At 42.4% G+C, this 21,235-nt stretch overlaps 1 protein-coding gene across 2 annotated transcripts in view; it reads left to right on the forward strand.

Annotated features, from left to right (window-relative positions):
- The window catches only part of ADK (adenosine kinase), a 523,961-nt gene that overhangs the window by 222,771 nt on the left and 279,955 nt on the right, over positions 1 to 21,235 (forward strand). For both annotated transcript variants that reach the window (XM_075000013.1, XM_075000012.1), the window contains exon 5: positions 14,978 to 15,150. In XM_075000013.1, coding sequence (XP_074856114.1) covers positions 14,978 to 15,150 — 173 coding nt within the window. The remainder of the gene's footprint in view (positions 1 to 14,977; positions 15,151 to 21,235) is intronic.

Raw genomic sequence — 21,235 nt, forward strand, 5'->3', positions numbered from 1 at the left:
GTGTATTTCTGGTCTTTCCAATTCATGAGTAGGATTATAATTTACCAAATTGTTAATAATTGTCCCACATTCTTTCTAAATTAATTGTGAATTGTGTATCTTTATGTTTGTAGAAAAGTATAATGACTTAATTAGTCAAAAGAATGATCTCTAATAATTCCAGCCTGCATAAGTGAGGGCTTTGATTTGACAACAAAATAAATACTTTTATAAGTTGTTACTTGAGCCTTGCTAAATGGTAAATAGTTTAATGTATCAGGAATTCTTGAAAACAGATGAAGACCTGCCACTTTAAAGGCTTCATTGCCTTAAATGCTTTCTAACTCCAGTAGTCAAAAGCTGTTAAGCTTTAAGTGCTCTGTCATACTTGCAGGCTTTTATAGCAGAAGCGTACAGCAAACAGCAGAGATGATGGAAAATCATGGCAGGTAGACTTAAAACACCATAAAGCATGGAGACAATTGTATGTAATGCCTTGAATTGAATCCGTTTTTAATGAAATGATCAGCCATATGTGCCACCCTTATGGACCCATATGAAGAAGAGAAGAAATGTACCCTATTGCTAACTGTGCATGAAATTGCAGTGTTAGGAGATATTGACCAGATGTTTCAGTTTCAACAAATAGCTTGTTATGTGACTGAGTGAAAATCTTTCTGATGCTTTGATCACATACACCTTAAGGGAAGAAGTAATTTAATAGAGACTGTCAAAGTTCATCAGTGTCAATAAACTTTGACTCGACCTTTGCCATCTGTTTTTGATAGTGTTGCTGATTGAAGTTAAGTGGCAGATGTTTACAGTATGAGGGAGTCTCTTTATGAAATCTATGCTGCACAGAGGGGTGAAGATCTTTTTATGCTTAGACTCTTGTTGAGATTCAGGTATTAATTGGTGTGTGGTCATCCAGACTGCAGAGCATTTACTGGAGGTGCAAACATGGTGCTTTTTGCATTCTGAGACTTGAAGAGAACTTTTATAGGATTATAAGTGTGCTTTTTCATGCACTTTGTATCATTTTAATTGGTCATATAGAAATTCTGTGTTACACTGTGTTTGTGTTGGGCAGCCTTGAAGCCCATGCTAGTAGGTTAATAGTTTGTACTTAGATTGTTCCAATTATAAAATTTGAAAGGCATTTTGCAAACACTTATCATACCTCACAATGTCCCTGTAGAGCAAGTATGATTAATCCTTTGTACAGGGGATGATGGACAAATGGTGAACCTATGGCAGAACTGGTAGTACACCTTAGAAGAACTCTGAAGTTAGCCTGGTTCTCTCACCTCTATATTACACTTCTTCCAGTACAGCGGATACATTTTATAGTTCACAATTAGACCACATGACTAGCTTTATTCCTGTCTTGTACTCACCGCTTTGCTACACACTTGCTTTATGTCTGTGGATATTTCACTTAACACTATTGCATCTCTTAGCTTATCAGTAAAAAGAGACTGAAAGTTAGTTCTTAATAAAGCTCTTTCATCTCTCTTAAATGAAGAGTGGTGTACATTGTGAGAGCCATAATCCAGCCACTGCTCTACAAAGAACTTTGGGCGCCCAGCTAAAAGGGTTGATTTTTGGAGACTTCTGAATATGTGCCCTTTGAAATGTGCATGCCTTTAAGATGTTTCAGAATGGACAACTAATAAGTGAGGCTCCCAAAATCAGTAGTCACACAAGAAAAGTAAATCATAGACATCCCGAATTGCAACTTGGTCCCTTTTTCTGTGTCCAGGTGGTACAAAGGAATAGGAAAGCAGCTCATTAGACTCACTGCCACAATTTCTGGCAACAAGGCAAAACAGTCAGTAGTCCCCAGGCATGCATAAGCCATGGCCAAGAAGATGCAGTCTGCCTAACATCTGAACAGTGCTCTGCCTGCTCTGACTGGAGCCCAGCAAGCAACCAGCTGAATTGCTGGGTGTGCTCTTCCAGCGCAGCCAGGATTTCCATGTGCCAGCCCAGTAGGGTTGCCAGCTGTCTAACTGTGCAAACCCAAATACCCTATTGCTTCCCTGAGGCCACCTCTCTGTCCGAGGTTCCACCCCTCTGGTCACTCTGTTACCACCCTCCATCGCTTCCTCTTTCTCACCCTGCCTTCCTTGCATCAGGCTGGGACAGAGGGTTAAAGAGTGCAGAGCATGGGCTTTGGGAGGAATTTTGAGTGCAGGTGTGGGGTGAGGGGACAAGGCCTGGAATGGAGTTTGGTGCAGGAGAGCATGTGAGGTGTTGGCTGGGGCAGACCTTTGGAGTCCAGTATGTGGTGAGGGGAGCTATGCTCAGCACAGCCAGCTCCCGAAAGTACCTGATGCATTCTCTGGCAGCAGCTTCTAGATGGAGCAACAGGAGGTATCGGCGTGCCACTTCCTTCAGGCACCACCTGCAGCTCCCACTGGCCACAGTTCTCAGCTGACAGGATCTGTGGTGTTGGCACTCGGGGTGGGGGAAGTGTGTGGAGACACCCCTCCCTTTCCTTCCCCCACTCCCCTCTGGCTCCACAGGACTGTGCTGGGAGCTTTGGGGAGTGGCACAGACCAAGGATGGGTGGGAAGCCTGCTTTCGCCCCACTATGCTACTGACATCACTGGTGCCTGGGGGCCATCAGGCCCTTTTAACTCACCTAGAACCCTGGGCAATTATCCTCATGCCCTGCCCTCCACGCTGTCAGAAGGCCTGAGCTCATCTCTTTAAGCAGGGAGTTCCCTAGCATGGAGGAATCCAAAACTGGTGTACAGTTGGCAGTAGTCTTTCATACCATACCTGCCACAGGTCCCAGTTACAAGTTTCCAGGACATTTAATAACAGGTTGAAGCACAAAGATTCTTCCTTCATTACATCTCACTTTATAGGTATATTTTCTCCCTTTAGGTACAGTACAAAGGAATATATTTGGAATGGATTTTATTATTTATATCGTAGCTGCGTAAGTGGACATGGCACTTTATAGAGAATTAAAAGCCCAAGTTCCATTCTGCATGGGGCTTACAATCTAGAATCATAGAAGAGTAGGACTGGAAGGGACCTCGAGAGGCCATCGAGTCCAGCCCCCTGCCCTCATGGCAGGACCAAGCACTTTCTAGACCATCCCTGAAAGCCATCTATCTAATCTCTTCTTAAATATCTCCAGTGATGGAGATTCTACCACCTCCCTTGGCAATTCGTTCCAGTGTATGATCACCCTGACAGTTAGGAACTTTTTCCTAATGTCCAACCTGAACCTCCCCTGCTGCAATTTAAGTCCATTGCCTCTTGTTCTATCCTCAGAGGCAAGGAAGAACAAGTTTTCTCCCTCCTCCTTATGACACCCTTTTAGATACCTGAAAACTGCTATCATGTCCCCCCCTCAATCTTCTCTTTTCCAAACTAAACAAGCCCAATTCTTTCAGCCTTTCTTCATAGGTCATGTTCTCTAGACCTTTAATCATTCTCGTTGCTCTCCTCTAGACCCTCTCCAATTTCTCCACATCCTTCCTGAACTACGGTGCCCAGAACTGGACACAATACTCCAGCTAAGGCCTAACCAGCGCAGAGTAGAGCGGGAGAATGACTTCTCGTGTCTTGTTCACAACACACCTGTTAATGCATCCTAGAATCATGTTTGCTTTTTTCACAACAGCATCACACTGTTGACTCATATTTAGCATGTGGTCCACTATAACCCCCAGATCCCTTTCTGCTGTACTCATTCCTAGGCAGTCCTTTCCCATTCTGTATGTGTGACACTGATTGTTCCTTCCTAAGCGGAGCACTTTGCATTTGTCCTTATTAAACTTCATCCTGTTTACCTCAGCCTATTTCTCCAATTTATCCAGATCCTTTTGAATTAAGACCCTATCCTCCAAAGAAGTTGCAGCCCCTCCCAGCATGGTATCATCTGCAAACTTAATAAGTGTACTTTCTATGTCAATATCTAAATCGATAATGAAGATATTGAACAGAACCGGTCGTAAAACAGACCCCTGCGGAACCCCACTAGTTATACTTTTCCAGCAGGATTGAAAACCATTAATAACTACTCTCTGGGTACGGTTATCCAGCCAGTTGTTCACCCACCTTATAGTAGCCCCATCTAAGTTGTATTTGAGTAGTTTATTGGAAAGTATATTATGTGAGACTGTGTCAAATGCTTTACTGAAGTCTAGGTATATCACATCCACCGCTTCTCCCTTATCCACAAGGCTCGTTATTCTATCAAACAAAGCTATTAGATTGGTTTGACATGATCTGTTTTTAACAAAACAATGCTGGCTGTTCCCTATCACCTTACCACCTTCCAACTGCTTGCAGATGATTTCTTTAATGACCTGCTCCATTATCTTTCCTGGCACAGAAGTTAAGCTGACTGGCCTGTAGTTTCCTGGGTTATTCTTGTTCCCCTTTTTATAAATGGGTACTATATTTGCCCTTTTCCAGTCTGCTGGAATCTCTCCCGTCTCCCATGATTTTCCCAAAATGATTGCTGAAGGCTCAGATACCTCTTCTATCAGCTCCTTGAGGATTCTAGGATGCATTTCATCAGGCCCTGGTGATTTGCAGACATTTAATTTTTCTAAGTAAATTTTAATTTGTTCTTTTCATATTTCAACTTCTAAACCTACCCCTTTTTCACTAGCATTCTCAATGTTAGGCATTCCTTCAGATTTCTCAGTGAAGACCGAAACAAAGAAATGATTAAACATCTCTGCCATTTCCAAATTCCCTGTTACTGTTTCTCCCTTGTCACTGACCAATGGCCCTACCCTCTCCTTGGTCTTCCTCTTGTTACCAATGTATTTGTAAAAAGCCTTCTTGTTTCCCTTTATGCTTGTAGCTAGTTTGAGCTCATTTTATGCCTTAGCCTTTCTAATCTTGCTCCTGCATGCTCGTGTTGTTTGCCTATATTCATCCTTTGTAATTTGTCCTAGTTTCCATTTCTTATACGATTCCTTTTTTAGTTTGAGATCATGCAAGATCTCCTTGTTAAGCCAAGGCAGTCTTTTGCCATATTTTCTATCTTTCCTACGCAGCGGGATAGCTTGCTTTTGGGCCCTTAATAATGTCCCTTTGAAAAACTGCCAACTCTCCTCAGCCGTTTTTCCCCTCAGTTTAGCTTCCCATGGGACCTTACCTACCAGCTGTCTGAGTTTACCAAAATCTGCCTTCCTGAAATCCATTATCTCTATTGTACTGTTTTCCCTTCTACCCCTTCCTTAGAATTGTGAACTCTATGATTTCATGATCACTTTCACCCAAGCATCCTTCCACTTTCAAATTCTCAATAATTTCCTCCCTATTTGTTAAAATTAAATCTAGAACAGCTTCCCCCCGCTAGCTTTTTCAGCCTTTTGGAATAAAAAGTTGTCTGCAATGCAATCCAAGAATTTTTTGGACAGTCTGTCCCCTGCTGTATTAGTTTCCCAACATATACCTGGATAGTTGAAGTCCCCCATCACCACCAAATTCTGGGCCCTGGGTGATTTTGTTAGCTGTTTAAAGAAAGCCTCATCCACCTGGCTAGGGGGCCTGTAGTAGATGCCTAGTAGGACCTCACCCTTGTTTTTTACTCCTCTGAGTCTAACCCAGAGACTTTCAACCTGTCCATCTCCACCTCTGTCCAAGTGTATACATTTTTAATATACAAGGCAACACCTCCTCCCTTCTTTCCCTGTCTGTCCTTCCTAAGCAGGCTGTACCCTTCAATACCAACATTCCAATCATGAGTATTATCCCACCAAGTTTCTGTGATGCCAACGATATCATAGTTGTATTCATTTATTAGTACTTCCAATTCTTCTTGTTTATTTCCCATACTTCTTGCATTTATATATAGGCATCTCAGACATTGATTTGGTCTTGCCTCCCAGTTTTGCCCTGGCCCTCTTTTTACTCTCCCAGTGTAGCCCATACTCCCTCCCATTTCAAGTTCATCTCCCAGGTATCCATACTCTCCACTTACCTGCAGGCTTGGCTCCCCTGCCCCTGTTGAACCTAGTTTAAAGCCCTCCTCACTAGGTTAGCCAGCCTGTGTCCGAATATGGTCTTCCCCCTCCTCGAAAGGTGAACGCCATCTCTGCCTAGCAGTCCTTCCTGGAAAAGGATCCCGTGGTCAAAGAAACCAAAGCCTTCCTGACAACACCATCTACGCAACCAAGCATTCACCTCCAGGATACACCTGTCTCTGCCTGGGCCCCTACCTCTGACAGGCAGGATTGAAGAGAATACCACCTGTGCCCCAAACTCCCTGACCCGTGCCCCCAGAGCCCTGAAGTCACTCTTGACCTGCTCAGCATCACACCTCTCAGTATCATTAGTGGCCACATGGATGAGAAGCATGGGATAGTAGTCAGAGGGCCGGATAATCCTCGACAATGCCTGCGTGACGTCTCGGATACGGACCCCCGGCAGGCAGCACACCTCCCGAGATGAAATGTCAGGGCCACAGATGGGCGCCTCCGTCCCCCTCAGAAGAGAGTCTCCAACCACCACTACTCTACGTTTCCTTCTTGCAGGGGTGGCAGTACACTTCCCCGCCTTGGGGGTACAAAGCTTCTCCTCTTCTGTATGGGGTAATTCTTGGTCTCCTGTATCGAGTATAGCATAATGGTTTTCCAGTACCACGGTGGGAGGGTTCTGAGCAGGGGTGGGACACTGCCCGCTGCGAGAAGTAACCAGCTGCCAATATCCACCCTGGTCCACCTCCTCCATTGGTTTATCAGCCGTCCTGTGCACTGGGACAGTTACCTCCGCAGTCACAGTTAATGGAAAACAGGTCATGGACAGTAAGAGGAATAGGATAAAAACGTTAACATATCAATGAAAATTAACAGTATTTGGTATTGTGGATTTCTTGTTAGGAAGTTTTATGTTTTATGTTTTAAATAAATCTAGAATTGAATGAAATATCTCTAGTGGACCTCTGATATAGAAATTGTAGGTATTGGTCTCAGATGCATGGCTTTAACAGTTCCTTTCACCTCAAGAGCAGTTACTGCTGTTAACTCAATTGAGTTGGAAGTTGCTTCAAGGTAGTGTTAGACATTTTAACAATGTCACTTCCTCATGCAAGGTTTGGCAGCCTCAGTTTATGTTGTACAGGACATTGGACTCTGTTCCTTAGGCTTATATATACAAACAAAGGCAAGTCCCTGTTTTTTCTCTGGGATTTTTCTTCATATTCGCCATTACATGATGTGAAGCCACATTACTCTAGGACGGTAGGTTCGTGTAATGATTAGGAGCAGAAAGATACAATGTTGAATTCAGACTGTGTTTCAGATGTATTCTTACATCACTGACGAGAAATATTAGTGAGGTATGTAATTTGGAATGCCAACAGTGATACCAGTGTTTTCCTTTATATTAAGAGCACAAATTGTATAAATATGTTTTGCCAGGTTAATATAATAGTTTAGTTTTTTAATTCCATTTTCTCATTTTAATCATCTTTTAAGCTAACTTTTGTTTAACCTCTTCCATACATCCTTACATTTCAAGTGTTTATAACAAATTATTTTGAAATGGACTCTCCATATTGCCGTTATTGAGAGAGGTGCTCAGGGTAGAGCAGGCTAGTGCAACAGTCTGAAAGTTCTGCCTTTTGGGACTCTCTCTGGCTCTGAACATTTTGCTGATGAGGCCATAAAAGGAGATGGTGTGCTCTAACCTCCTCCACAATTTTTTCTAAGTGTGGTTGCAGGTGGGCCTGAAACTTCTAGTCTACTCTTTGTCGGTCTCTTTACTGCTTTATTAAAAATCTGTAAGTAGTGGTAAAGATAGTTATGTTAGTTTTTCATAAGCAGATAATATAGTAGCAAGTTTTGCTTATTGTCAAGCCCTCCGTGCCCACAGGTGTGATTTGCAGTTCTGACAGGGTCAGATACAGCAGATTACACAGTGCAGAGGTCAAAGTTTAAACATTGGGCTTCCAAGGGCCTTCCATGCTTCAGATTCCCAAGTTCAGAGCCTCATGCGTCTTGATGACACAAGTTTCCCATTTCATTATTTTCTATGTCAGTCCTTCTACCCACGGTCTTAGGAAGGAGAGAGAGAAAAATTCTTAGGCCTTCTTTCATTCAGAGACCTTAGCAGCCGAGTCTGTCGCCAGCAAGGTTTTCGGATTTTGTGCAAGGCCTTAAGAGACAGTCTTCTGTGCCAAACAGGTTCTAAGAAACCAACTCCAGGATCTCTGTTGACCTCTATTTCTGGATCTGGAGCAGAGAAGATCATGTTGGTTCAGCAACCAAGATTCCATTTACCAATTTGGAAGTTACTTCAGAGTGGAGGAATACAGCGTCTCCTACCTGAGTACATTTGTTTCTAAAAACCCAACAATCTGAAGTCCAGCATTGAAAACTCCTTCCTCTTAGAAGGAACGTCACAATAAGGAGAAGTTTCAGATGCTTAATGGTTATGTTCCTAACAGCAGACTTTCAGGCCTCTTCCTTCAGCTTTGACATGGAGGTATGCTACTAGCTGCACATTCAGGAAGATTCAAGACATCAGTGTTCATTGGCTTATAGAGATCAAAAGATGTATTGTGCAGATAAAGATATTTATAAGCCTCTTTGGTCATTAGGATTGCCAAAATTAATATTTTATAGATAACAATACCACCTAAGGGCAAGATGGCTGTTTGCTCAGAAATTGAGAATCACAGTGAACTTGCTAATGCATCAAGAGCTTTTCAGTGTTACAGCATTAGCAGGTTCGCCAGGTGACTATGTAGACTCTGTTTCTAGAGCTGTCTCTGCTGCTGTCTCCTCAGGATTGCATTCCTGTGTAAGGTCTTTAAGATTATCTGCTGAGAATCAAGAGCAGAAGACCTTTCTTTTGCACAGTCAAGAAACTTGAGGGAAAAACAGTTCAATCTCTGGGTACTACTTAGCTTCAGAAATAGAGGAGTTAATTTCCACTACTAACATCAAATAGTAGTATCCTGTGCTCTTTGTAGCATTCTTTAAGAGACCATAGCAGCAACTGCAGAGGAAAGCCTTTCAAACTAAGGATAAACAGACATGATCTCCTTCATCCTTTAGATAGCATCCTCATTCTGGAGAGCTCAGGTCACATGGGTATTTGATAGCTACAAAACTATCATAAGCACAGCTTTGCTTCCTTTCCCCTTATTTTTAGAGAACAATAGTCTCTTTTGCATGTCCCATAAAGAGGAACTGCCATATGGCTTACTGGGCTCCAGGGTCATTCAGAAAAGACGGTGTAATCTAGTATAACTCTGTGACACCCTTATGTCTTCAAGTCTCCTTTTTACAAGACAGTGGTGAAAAGCAAAGTGCAATCCTAAGCTGGGAGCAGTAAAATAAGTCGCTGTGGAATTTTGAGAAATAGTAAATGGCACAGGATCCAGAGATGTTTGAGAAAGTTGCATGTAAATTCATTGGAGCAGTGGGTAGTGAGATAGGCCCGCAATGCTTCTCTTCAAGGTTCAGGAATTTTTAGTATGTATGATCACAGACTGTGAACAAGCAAGGAGGGAGTTGGTTCTAAGCAATTCTGCAAAGTGGCAGTAGTTCACTAGGAACCGTGTTCATCATGTTTAGCAGGTGTTTTTCACCTTGCAGCAAAAGACAGTGTTCCAGCTCACCCAAAATCTTCAAAATCAACATGAGTTATCTGTGAAACTGTGCATTTTCCACATTGGGATCATCCAGATAAAGACCTTAGTCTAAACACAAATACAAAAGATTCTGCTCATCAGAAGTCCTAGAAAATCATTCCATAACACTTATTGCCCCGCACCGCTGGGACTTACATTAAAGGCTCAGTTTTTTCCCTGTTCTGTTCATAATAAGGAACCTTTGAAAAATCAGGGGAGACAATGCAAGAAAAACACTTTTTGGAATATCATCAAAGCTATTCTGAGTTGCTTCAAATGTCTTGGTTCCTATCAATGACACTGGAATTATTGACTGAGAAGAACAGATCCAGCATCCAATCCAATGTCTGTTTAACTTGAAGCTTGGAGCATGGGACTTTGACTGCTCCAGGACCATGTTGCTCAGATTCATATTCAAGAGATCCCGATGAACTACAAGATAGTATCTTCTCCTGCTTGTTATTTACACAATTTGAAAATTCTTTTGCTGTAGACAAACAATAATATTGTATAAAATTATATTTCCAATTTCAGTCCCAGGATCATCAGTCCTAGAACATTTTCTGTCCAGTACCTGGTTCCTACCCTCTCTAATAATGTATACAGCAGCTCTTTCAGCTCATTATCTAAAAAGAGGTCAACACGATAGGCACCAGGAGCAGGGAAGAAATACCACTTTGACCCCAGCCTGACTGCAACTCTGTCTTCAGTCCTGTCCCCAGGCTCAGCTTTACCTGAAGCTCTGCTCTTGCCCTCGACTTCAGTGCCATTCTTGGCCCCCACCCCACCACCTAGCTGTAGTCATAGCCTCTGCTCACTTACCTTATTCTGTCATCTGCCAGCCACAACCCGGTTCCTCTGGGTAGGGAGGGGTGTGGACAGGGAAAAAGAGGGGTGACCAGAAAAATTTTCGGGACCCCAATCCAGAGGTAGACAGCAGGAGTGTGTTTAGTCACTCTACAGTGTAAGACCCAGTACCAACTTGGGACTTGACTTTAGACCTCATTAAGGTTGTTGAAGCCCTCTTTGAAACCAATAGACAGTTGCTTTCTGTTTAAATTGTCTGTGAAAACAACACTATTGTCATAACATTTGTAGGAGGAAGAGTCAGTGAACTTCAGGCTCTTATTGCTGACCTTCATTTTAGTGTTTCATAAGGATTTATGACAGCAACGAAGGGTCCTGTGGCACCTTATAGACGAACAGAAAAGTTTTGAGCATGAGCTTTCGTGAGCACAGACTCACTTCACCAGCATCTGATGAAGTGAGTCTGCTCATGAAAGCTCATGCTCAAAACTTTTCTGTTCGTCTGTAAGGTGCCACAGGACCCTTCATTGCTGTTACTGATCCAGTCTAACACGGCTACCCCTCCGATACATAAGGATTTAATTTTCATTCACCCTCGAATTTCCCAAAGTGTTAAACAATTATTATGACAATCCAGCAATAAATCTGTCAGTATTCTTTCCAAGACCAGTTCCCATTGAAAGAAGGCTTAGGTACATTTATTAAATGTGAATAAAACATTAGCTTTATACTTCAGTACATTCAAGAATCCAGGATATATCCCATTTTTTTGTTGCTATTGCCTCAACCTACTTACCATTGTATTCTGCGTATACTGCTTTTATATGTGTTTTGTTATGTGGGCTGCATATGCATACTATATATACTATGTATATGGTCCTTAGGGTGTCACATGAGTTCCAGCTGTGTGTTAATTGGGCTGTAAGTTAAGAACCCTGTAGGGGTAACTGTTAGGGAAATATTATCACTGTCCAGCACCCATCCAAATGAGTAAGACTTTACATAAGAAGAATGTTATAATTTAGCAGTGTTCTAAAGCTGGCTCATTCCCTTACAGGCAAGATCATTTTAATGGTATGCCTTAGATGTATCTTTGATAGCCATGTGATATCACTGCTACTTGAATTTCCTGAAGTGGGATTGTGAAGAGTTCACTCAAAAAAGAAACCTTTCAGTATGTGGAGTGTTTTTGGGAAAAGCCTCTGCACATTCATGTTGCTGGTTCACTGTCCCCTCTTCCTCAGAGATCTGTTGCTTTGAAGTTCAGATGGAAAGAACGAGTCAGTGAATATGGCCCACTCTCTTTTCCTCAGTAATGCTCAGATGGGTGTGAAAGCACCTCAACAGGTAGAGTTATCTGAAGAATTGCTGTCTGAAGTATCGTGGGCACATCTCCAAGTAACAGGAATGCAGAGGCTTAGTTCAAAGAACTTGAATAAGTAACTTACTTCTGATACATTAGGACATCTATTATAGAAATGAGGACTGGTGTAGACTTGAATCAGTGCAGATTGTAGATGTTCCATCATCCAGGCTGAAAAATGTTTTTGAAGCCCTTCCACCCTATCCCAAGCAGATCTACCCGAGGTGAGGGACAGTGAAGCAACATCCCCTAATGTTAATTTGATATTCTTGGAAACTGGTCCTTAATGCAACAAGAAGTCTTGTGGCACCTTATAGACTAACAGATATTTTAGAGCATAAGCTTTTGTGGGCAGAGACCCACTTCATCAGAGGCATGAGTGGGGGCAGGGTTTCAAAGGGGTATTTAAAGAGTGGGGTCCCAGTAAGAGGGAGGGCCAGAGCTGACAAGGTCTATTCAGCAAGGTGGAAATGGCTCAGCATCAACAGTACTTATCAAAAGAGGAAAAACCAAGTTAGATTAGACAGGGGGATGCGAGCCTTTGTGATAGTCTAAGGGGGAGGTATTAGCACCCAGAGCAGAGAAACTGCATTTGTAAGCTGTGAGCCACTCCCAGTCTCTGTTTAATCCATGGTTAATGGAGTCAAATTTGCAAATAAATTGCAGCTCAGAGATTTCTCTCTCCATTTGATTTTTGATTTTTTTTTTTTTTTTTTGTTTCAGGACTGTAACACTTCAATCTCCCTGGACACTCAGTGGCAGATTTAAGGGTGACAGTCCTGAAACAAAAAAAATTCAAAAATCAAATGGAGAGAGAAATCTCTGAGCTGCAATTTATTTGCAAATTTGACTCCATTAGCCATGGAATAAACAGAGACTGGGAGTGGCTCGCATCTTACAAAGGCAGTTTCTCTGCTCTGGGTGCTGCTATCTCCCCAATAGACTCTGACAAAGGCTCGTATCCCGCTGTCTGTTCTAACTTGTTTTTTCCTCTTTTGATAAGTACTGCTGATGCTGAGCCATTCCACCTTGCTGAATAGACTTTGTCAGCTCTGGCACTCCCTCTTACTGGGACCCCACTCTTTAAATACCCCTTTGAAACCCACCCCCCCCCGCACTCGTGCCTCTGATGAAGTGCGTCTTTGCCCACGAAAGCTTATGCTCCAAAATATCTATTAATTTATAAGGTGCCACAAGACTTCTTGTTGTTCTCAAAGCTACAGACTAACACGGCGACCTCTCTGATACTGGTCCTTCGTGCGACCACTCAGATCACTTGTCTACCAAGGCCAGCCTTGACTTGAATATTTACTGATAGAAAGTTGCATATTTTTAATTTCGTTAAACGGCTATATAGAGTCAAAATTATGGTATTGTAGAATAAATACTTTTTCATATAGATCTATGATATAGTACACAAAGTAGTACTGATGCTCTGATTTTGATCATATGGCCTGTAAGGATGAAAAAAACAGATAAGTCATTTGCCGAAGTGTGTTAGATCCCCAGGGTGCAGTTTGTGAAATCTTACAGGGGTTTTTGAGGAATTGGCAGGATTCATGCAGAGCTGATGCTTTAAGTGCTTTCTATAGTATACTCTGCCAATTCTGATAGTTTGTCAGAGTAAATCACACTTTTCATTGGAGAACACAAGATTGGAACCTGTCTCATCTTGTCAACATTGAAACTGGTTCCCTACATTCCATAAATGAGTTTACAGTATTCGTAATCCTATAACATAATCTAATCTGCCTCTCCATCTTCAAAGACAGTGGACTAATCTATCTAAAATGGTTTTATCAAGTATCCTTTGTAACACATAAATATATTACATAGCAATTCCGTATTCTGTAGAGGTTCTGTTACTTTTTAAAATAATTTTAGAATAACAACGAACAGATCTGCAGAGCCCATCAAATACACATTTTTGTGAAAGGCTAAATATTGCAGCCATCTGAAGAAATGATTTGTGTTTTTAACTGAAACAATAAAAATGTCTGCTCCAGTAAGGATACGTTTTCAATTTTATGTGTTGTTTTGTTTTTGTTTTTTTATTAGTGAAGAATTTTTTGTGTGACCCAAGCCCTTTTTTCCTCTGGAGATGAATAATGGAGACATGTCTCGGAATGTATTTCTAGCTCAGTTACTTGAACTTTCTCTAACCCTCAGATACCACTAATGCTGATTTGTAATAGAGACATTATCATTTATTTAAATCTCCATTAGGAAACAATTATAAGTGGGGCTTTAGCATGGGAGTAAATTCACGTTGCTTTTAATTCGTACTGTAGATTGAGTGGATAAGCTTACTGAGTTTAATTAGGGGGAATTATAATGACTTCAATTGACTGGCTCATCATTGCCAGGGTAGTGTCTTGTATTGTTTCTTCATGACATTTATTATTTTGTTAGATCACTACCTTTTTTTTCCTTTTTGTTGACTTTCATTTTTTCCCATTTTAGCATACAATTCTGAATCAACTACAATTGGTATGTTTTTCATTTGTATTTATAAAAGAGGAGCCTTATAAAATGACCCAAGAGATTAGGAGCACTACACAGCTGTACTCTTTATTTAAAAAACAATTTGCAGACTTGCTCTGAGTAAAGTTCAGAGCAGAGAATTTGCATAATTGACCAGTGTCAATAAGATAATTCCCTTATTTTGCATATAACAGTTATATACAGAGGAGTATTTTCAATTTGGATTGCATTCTTAAATCTATATTGTGAACATTGTAGACATTCTTTGTATTTTTTTCAAATGTACTATCTTTCTCTGTTTTGATTTCTTGTTTTTTTGCAGTTACCTTTGAACTCCCTCCCCCGCCCCCCCGCAACCCCTCTCACCCAGTTGTTCTGACGTAACACAGATTTGCTGATGTATCTGATCTCACAGGAAAGTGGTGGGGTTTTTTGGGTCGGGGTGGGGGTTGGGGTGCTTTTTTTTCCAGCAGGTCATTACACTTGAATGCAATGTCAGAGGGACTCATTGGTTTTACTTTAATTGTGGATTATTAAACCTTCAGCATTATGCTGTGTGAATTCTTTAGTGATCTTCCCTCAGTTAATATATCTAATACTTTAAAAAAATCATCTATGACATGGAGAACACATGACCTATTTTAAAAAAAAATTGCCTGATGTGCTTTTTTCACCTCTTTTCATTCTCAGTTATTTGTTTTTGTTTTTTGTCTTTCCATTGGCAGTGGATGATCCAGAGCCCTTACAAAGCAGCAACTTTCTTTGGGTGTATTGGAACAGATAGATTTGGTGATATCCTGAAGAAGAAAGCTGAGGAAGCTCATGTCGATGCTCATTACTACGAACAGAACGATGAACCAACAGGAACTTGTGCTGCCTGCATCACTGGTGACAACAGGTCGGATATCTTTCCCTAGCAGTTTGTCTTGTCCTTGAAGTGTATAGGTACAAATAAAATAGAATTCTAAGTTTTGATTTAGACTGTTATCAATATATGACCTTCAAGAATGTAATATATGCAAAGAAAATGTGGCATTAACAAAAATATTTGCTGAGGGAGCCTGGCTCTTCTATATTTGGCTTCATGTTCTGAATAGATAAGGTGCATGACAAACGAAGGGAATTAAATAACATTATTAATAATCTGCAGTAGCTTCTTGTTACTGAGCCTTAAAGTCTATAGTTCTAGACCAGACGTCAGCAACCTTTTCAAAGCAAAGTACTAAAATTTGATCTTTTGACCTCTATGTGTGGTCCGAGTCTCGGTGATACTTTTTAAAGGTACTAATAGTCCTACTTACAACAGGTTCCTTAATAAATAAATGAAGATGCAGAACTTTCCTGTTTGGATGCTGGTTAGTACCAGTAGCTGGTCTTTTGTTAATCCACAGGCAGCATGGCTTTGAGCAAGTTCCCAGATGTCTGGGGGAGGTGGGGGAGGTCTGAGCTCCCACCTTGCATGCGGATGAAATTCAGCTTATGTGCCACTCTTGGTATGCATGCTGGGAGTTGCTGACCCCTATTGTAATCAAAGGACTATGTACATGAAATCCTTGGGAGCCAGAGATTAATCTCAAAGTCCATCCATTAGTTACAGATGAAAGTTAAGTGGCATTTTACTATGAGTGGACAAAAATATTAATGTAAATAGTGGAGTTAAAGAGGGAAGTCATCAGTTACAGTTCCAGAGCTGTCACTGTACGTAAGGATGAGAAGTCAGATTTTGTTTGTCACTGATGGTCATAAGCGAAAATGAGAACTGTAGCTCAAGAGGAGAGTGAGGCAGTGGTTGATGTCCTCAAATTGACTGTACAGTTAGAATAAGCATAACATTGAACTATTGACTGCTTTATGTTTTATTGAGGTTTGAAATTTTGTTCCTACTTTGTACTAAACTGTGTATCATTGAAGTTTCACACTCATAATATGCATTTCTTCTTTGAGTGATTGCTCGTGCATTTCAAGTTGGGTGTGTGCTGGCACATGCCCAGTTGCCAGAAGCTTTCTGCCCTTGCCAGTAGCCATAGGGTCGTTGCGGCACCCTTTGGAGTGGTGCCTGTACGGTGACCAACATATGCTCTGCCCAACCCACCCCCTGCTCAGTTCCTTCTCTCCGCACTCTCTCTTCTTTCGTAGCTCAGCTGGTCGCTATCTCTTGTAAATTTGTTAGTAATTGTTAGTGTAAATAGTTTGGATAGTTACTTATCACTCGTAAATTGTTTTCACTTAATTGTCAGTGAGCCAAGGTGGGACTTTAACCCCGTTAGTGCTTTGGCACCAGCAGATGCCTGGTTGCTCAGGTTTCAAAACCTGTTCAAAATGTGACAAAACAGATGCCCAAGAGTGATCCACACAGGATGTGTTTGAGTTGCCTCAGTTACGCACACCTTCGTGAACATTGTACCGTCTGTAAAATTTTCAAACCTAGGACTCTAAAGGACAGAATGCAATGTTTAAAAGCCCTACTAATGGAAGCAGCCTTGCACCCGGACATTTCCCCTGTGGAAGCTCAGAGTGGTGCATTGTCAGTGCAGAGTGCTCTGGCATCACTGGTGCCATCAGAAAGCTCCCGACATTGGGACCAGGTCTCAGTGCCTGGCGCTACAAGGTGATGCAGAAGCCTGTCTCTGGTGCCTCACAAGAAAAAGAGCCACGAACAGGGTCGGTCCCCCAGAAGAGTCAAACGCTGAGAATCCTCCAAGGCATCTGACAGATCGCAGCATGAGTTGGTTCATGAAGAGTGGGCATCGACGCTGGTGCAAGGCAGGACCCCGCGCTCTCTGAGGCTGCCCTGAAAGATGGAGGCATTTCGTGCAGGGCCTGTTACAGATCACGGTGTCAGGACTGATGCCTCACTGGGAGTCCTCATTGCCACCAAAGGGACCATCCCAGACGCAGGTGCCAATGCAGACCACCAGTCCTGAGTCATCCTTTATGGCACTGTCGCAGTTCCTGGCACTGACTCAGCCTCCACACAGTGGACCTATGGTGAAGCAGTCCAGCACGCTGCATCGCACGCGCAAGGGAGACAGGAGCCTGCACATACCACAGGCCCCTATCAGGAAGCCCTCCACAAGGGCAACATATGTAGCCAAAGGGAAAAGATTTTTCTCTCTGGGCAGCTCAAAAGGGGTTATCCCCAGAACAGACTCAGATACCGGTTATTCCGGACTACATGCTGTTCTTGAATCAGGAAGGGTAATCACTATCCTCTATCAAGGTGCACATGCATCTGTCTTGACCTTTCACCTGGGGTAAAGAGGTTTATGAAGGGCATGGAAGGGGTCAGGCTGCAGGTCTGTCCCCCTGTGCTTATGTGGGACCACAATCTGGTATTGTCAAGTCTGATGGGGGCAGGAGCGTGTCAGAACTAAGGGCACCATATGATGTTCCACTAGGACAAGGTCAGGTTGAGACCCCACCTGGCATTCCTGCCGAAGGTGGTCTTCCCCCTTTCATGTCAACCAGGACATTTCCCTATTTGTCTTTTATGCGAAGTCTCATGCCTCCCCTAGGGAGCAGAGTCTGCTTACTTTGGATGTTCAGCGGGCACTGGCCTTCTATATGGACAGAACCAAACCTTTTAGGAAGTCCCAGCAGCTGTCTGTGGCAGTGGCAGACAGGATGAAGGGCCTCCTGGTTTCCTTCCAGAAGATCTCTTTCTGGGTAGTGGCCTGCATTAAGGAATGCTTGAAGTTTATGGGGGTCCTCCCTCTCCCGATCAGAGCTCACTCTACCACGGCTCAAGCTTCCTCAGAAGCATATCTGGCCCTTGTCCCTATCCAGGATATCTGTTCGGTGGCCACCTGGTCCTCCATACACACGTTCATGGCCCATTATGCATTGACACAGAACGCTAGAGATGATAGTGCAGTAGGCAGGGCTGTGCTATGTTCCTTCCAGGGCTCCGACCCCACCTCCTAGGCATTGGCTTGTATTCACCTAACTTGAAATGCACATAAGCAATCACTCGAAGGAGAAAAGACAGTTACCTGTTCCTTGGCTGGTGTTCTTCAAGATGTGTTCCTCATGTCCATTCCAAAATCCTCCTGCCTTCCCCACTTTTGTAGTAGACAGCAAGAAGGAACTGAGCGAGATGTGGGTCAGGCGGTACATATATTGGTTGCCATATAGGCGCCACTCCAGGGGGCACTGCACTGACCCAATGGCTACTGGCTAGGGCAAAAAGCTTCCGGCAAGAGTACACCCAACATGTAATGGACATGAGCAACACATCTCAAAGAACATCATAGAATAGTAGGACTGGAAGGGACCTCGAGAGGCCATCAAGTCCAGCCCCCTGTCCTCATGGCAGGACCAAGTACTATCTAAACCATCCCTGATAGACATCTATGTAACCTGTTCTTAAATATCTCCAGCGATGGAGATTCCAACAACCTTCCTTGGCAATTTATTCCACTGTTTGACCACCCTGACAGTTAGGAACTTTTTCCTAATGTCCAATCTAAACCTCCCTTGCTGCAGTTTGTCCGTTGCCTCTTGTTCTATCCTCAGAGGCCAAGAAGAACAAGTTTTCTCTCTCCTTTTTATGACACCCTTTTAGATACTTGAACACTGTTATCATGTCCCCCCCTTAATCTTCTCTTTTCCAAACTAAACAAGCCCAGTTCTTTTCAGCCTTTCTTCATAGGTCACGTTCTCCAGACCTTATATCATTCTTGTCGCTCTTCTCTGGATCCTCTCGAATTTCTCCACATCTTTCTTGAGCTGTGGTGCCCAGAACTGGACACGATACTCCAGCTGAGGCCTAACCAGCACAGAGTAGAGCAGAAAAATGACTTCTCGTGTCTTGTTCACAACGCACCTGTTAATGCATCCCAGAATCACGTTTGCTTTTTTTGCAACAGCATCACACTGTTGACCATATTTAGCTTGTGGTCCACTATAACCCCTAGATCCTTTTCTGCTGTAGTCATTCCTAGACAGTCTCTTTCCATTCTGTATATGTGACACTGATTGTTCCTTCCCAAATGGAGCACTTTGCATTTGTCCTTATTAAACTTCATCCTGTCTACCTTGGTCCATTTCTCCAATTTATCCACATCACTTTGAATTATGACCCTGTCTTCCAAAGCAGTTGCAACCCCTCCCACCTTGGTATCATCTGCAAACATTATAAGCATACTTTCTATGTCAATATCTAAATCGTTTATGAAGATATTGAACAGAACCAGCCCTAACACAGACCCATGTGGAACCCCACTTGTTATAATTTTCCAGCAGGATTGAGAACCATTAAGAACTATTCTATGAGTACGGTTATCCAGCTAGTTATGCACCCACCTTATAGTAGCCTCATCTAAATTGTATTTGGCTAGTTTTTTTATAAGAATATCATGAGAGACCATATCAAATGCTTTACTAAAGTCTAGGTATACCACATCCACCGCTTCTCCCCTATCCACAAGGCTTGTTATCCTATCAAAGAAAGCTATCAGATTGGTTTGATGTGATTTGTTATTTACAAATCCATGCTGGCTGTTCCCTATCACCTTACTACCTTCCAGGTGCTTGCAGATTATTTCTTTAATTGCCTGTTCCATTATCTTTCCTGGCACAGAAGTTAAGCTGACTGGCCTGTGATTTCCTGGGTTATTCTTATTCCCCTTTTTATAGGTGGGCACTATATTTGCCCTTTTCCAGTCTTCTGGAATCTCTCCTGTCTCCCATGATTTTCCAAAAATCATAGATAAAGGCTAAGATACCTCCCCTATCAGTTCCCTGTATATTCTAGAATGCGTTTCATCAGGCCCTGCTGACTTGCAGACATCTAATTTTTCTAAGTGACTTTTAACTTGTTCTTGTTTTATTTCAACATCTAACCCTACCCCTTTCCCACTAGTATTCACTATGTTAGCCATTCCTTCATCAGGCTTCTCAGTGAAGACTGAAACAGAGAAGTCATTAAGCATGTCTGCCATTTCCAAGTTCCGTGTTATTGTTTCTCCCTCATGAGCAATGGCCCTACCCTATGCCTTGTCTTTCTCTTGTTTCTAATGTATTTATAAAAAGCCTTCTTGTTTCCCTTTATTCCTGTAGCTAGTTTGAGCTCATTTTGTGCCTTAGCCTTTCTAACCTTGCTCCTGCATTCTTGTGTTGTTAGCCTATATTCATCCTTTGTAATTTGTCCTTGTTTCCATTTTTTATATGATTCCTTTTTTTATTTTGAGATAATGCAAGATCTCCTGGTTTAACCAAGGTGGACTTTTGCTATATGTGCTATCTTTCTTATGCAGCGGGATAGCTTGCATTTGGGTCCTTAATAATGTCCCTTTGAAAAACTGTCAACTCTCCTCAGCTGTTTTTCCCCTCAGTTTTGCTTCCCATGGGACCTTACCTACCAGCTCTCTGAGTTTACCAAAATCTGCCCTTCTGAAATCCGTTGTCTCTATTTTGCTGTTTTTCCTTCTACCCTTCCTTAGAGTTGTGAACTCTATGATTTCATGATCACTTTCGCCCAAGCTCCCTTCCACTTTGAAATTCTCAACCAATTCCTCTATTTGTTAAAATCAAATCTAGAACAGCTTCCCCCCGGTAGCTTTTTCAACCTTTTGGAATACAACATTGTCTTCAGTGCAGTCCAGGAACTTATTGGGTAGTCTGTGCCGCGCTGTATTATTTTCCCAACATGTATCTGGATAGTTGATGTCCTTCATCACCACCAAATCCTGGGCCCTGCATGACTTGGTTAGTTGTTTCAAAAAAGCCTCATCCACCTCTTCCACCTGGGTGGGTGGCCTTTAGTAGACCCCCTAGCAGGACATCACCCTTGTTTTTTACCCCTCCTAGTCTAACCCAGAGACTCTCAACACGTCCATCTCCTATGTCCATCTCCACCTCAGTTCACGTGTACATTTTTGATATATAAAAGGCAATACTGCCTCCCTTTCTTCCATGTCTATCCTTCCTAAGCAGGCAGTACCCTTCAATACCAACATAACAATCATGTATTATCCCATCAA

This window comes from Carettochelys insculpta, chromosome 7 (genome assembly GCF_033958435.1).
Source record: "Carettochelys insculpta isolate YL-2023 chromosome 7, ASM3395843v1, whole genome shotgun sequence".
Taxonomy (NCBI): Eukaryota; Metazoa; Chordata; order Testudines; family Carettochelyidae; genus Carettochelys; species Carettochelys insculpta.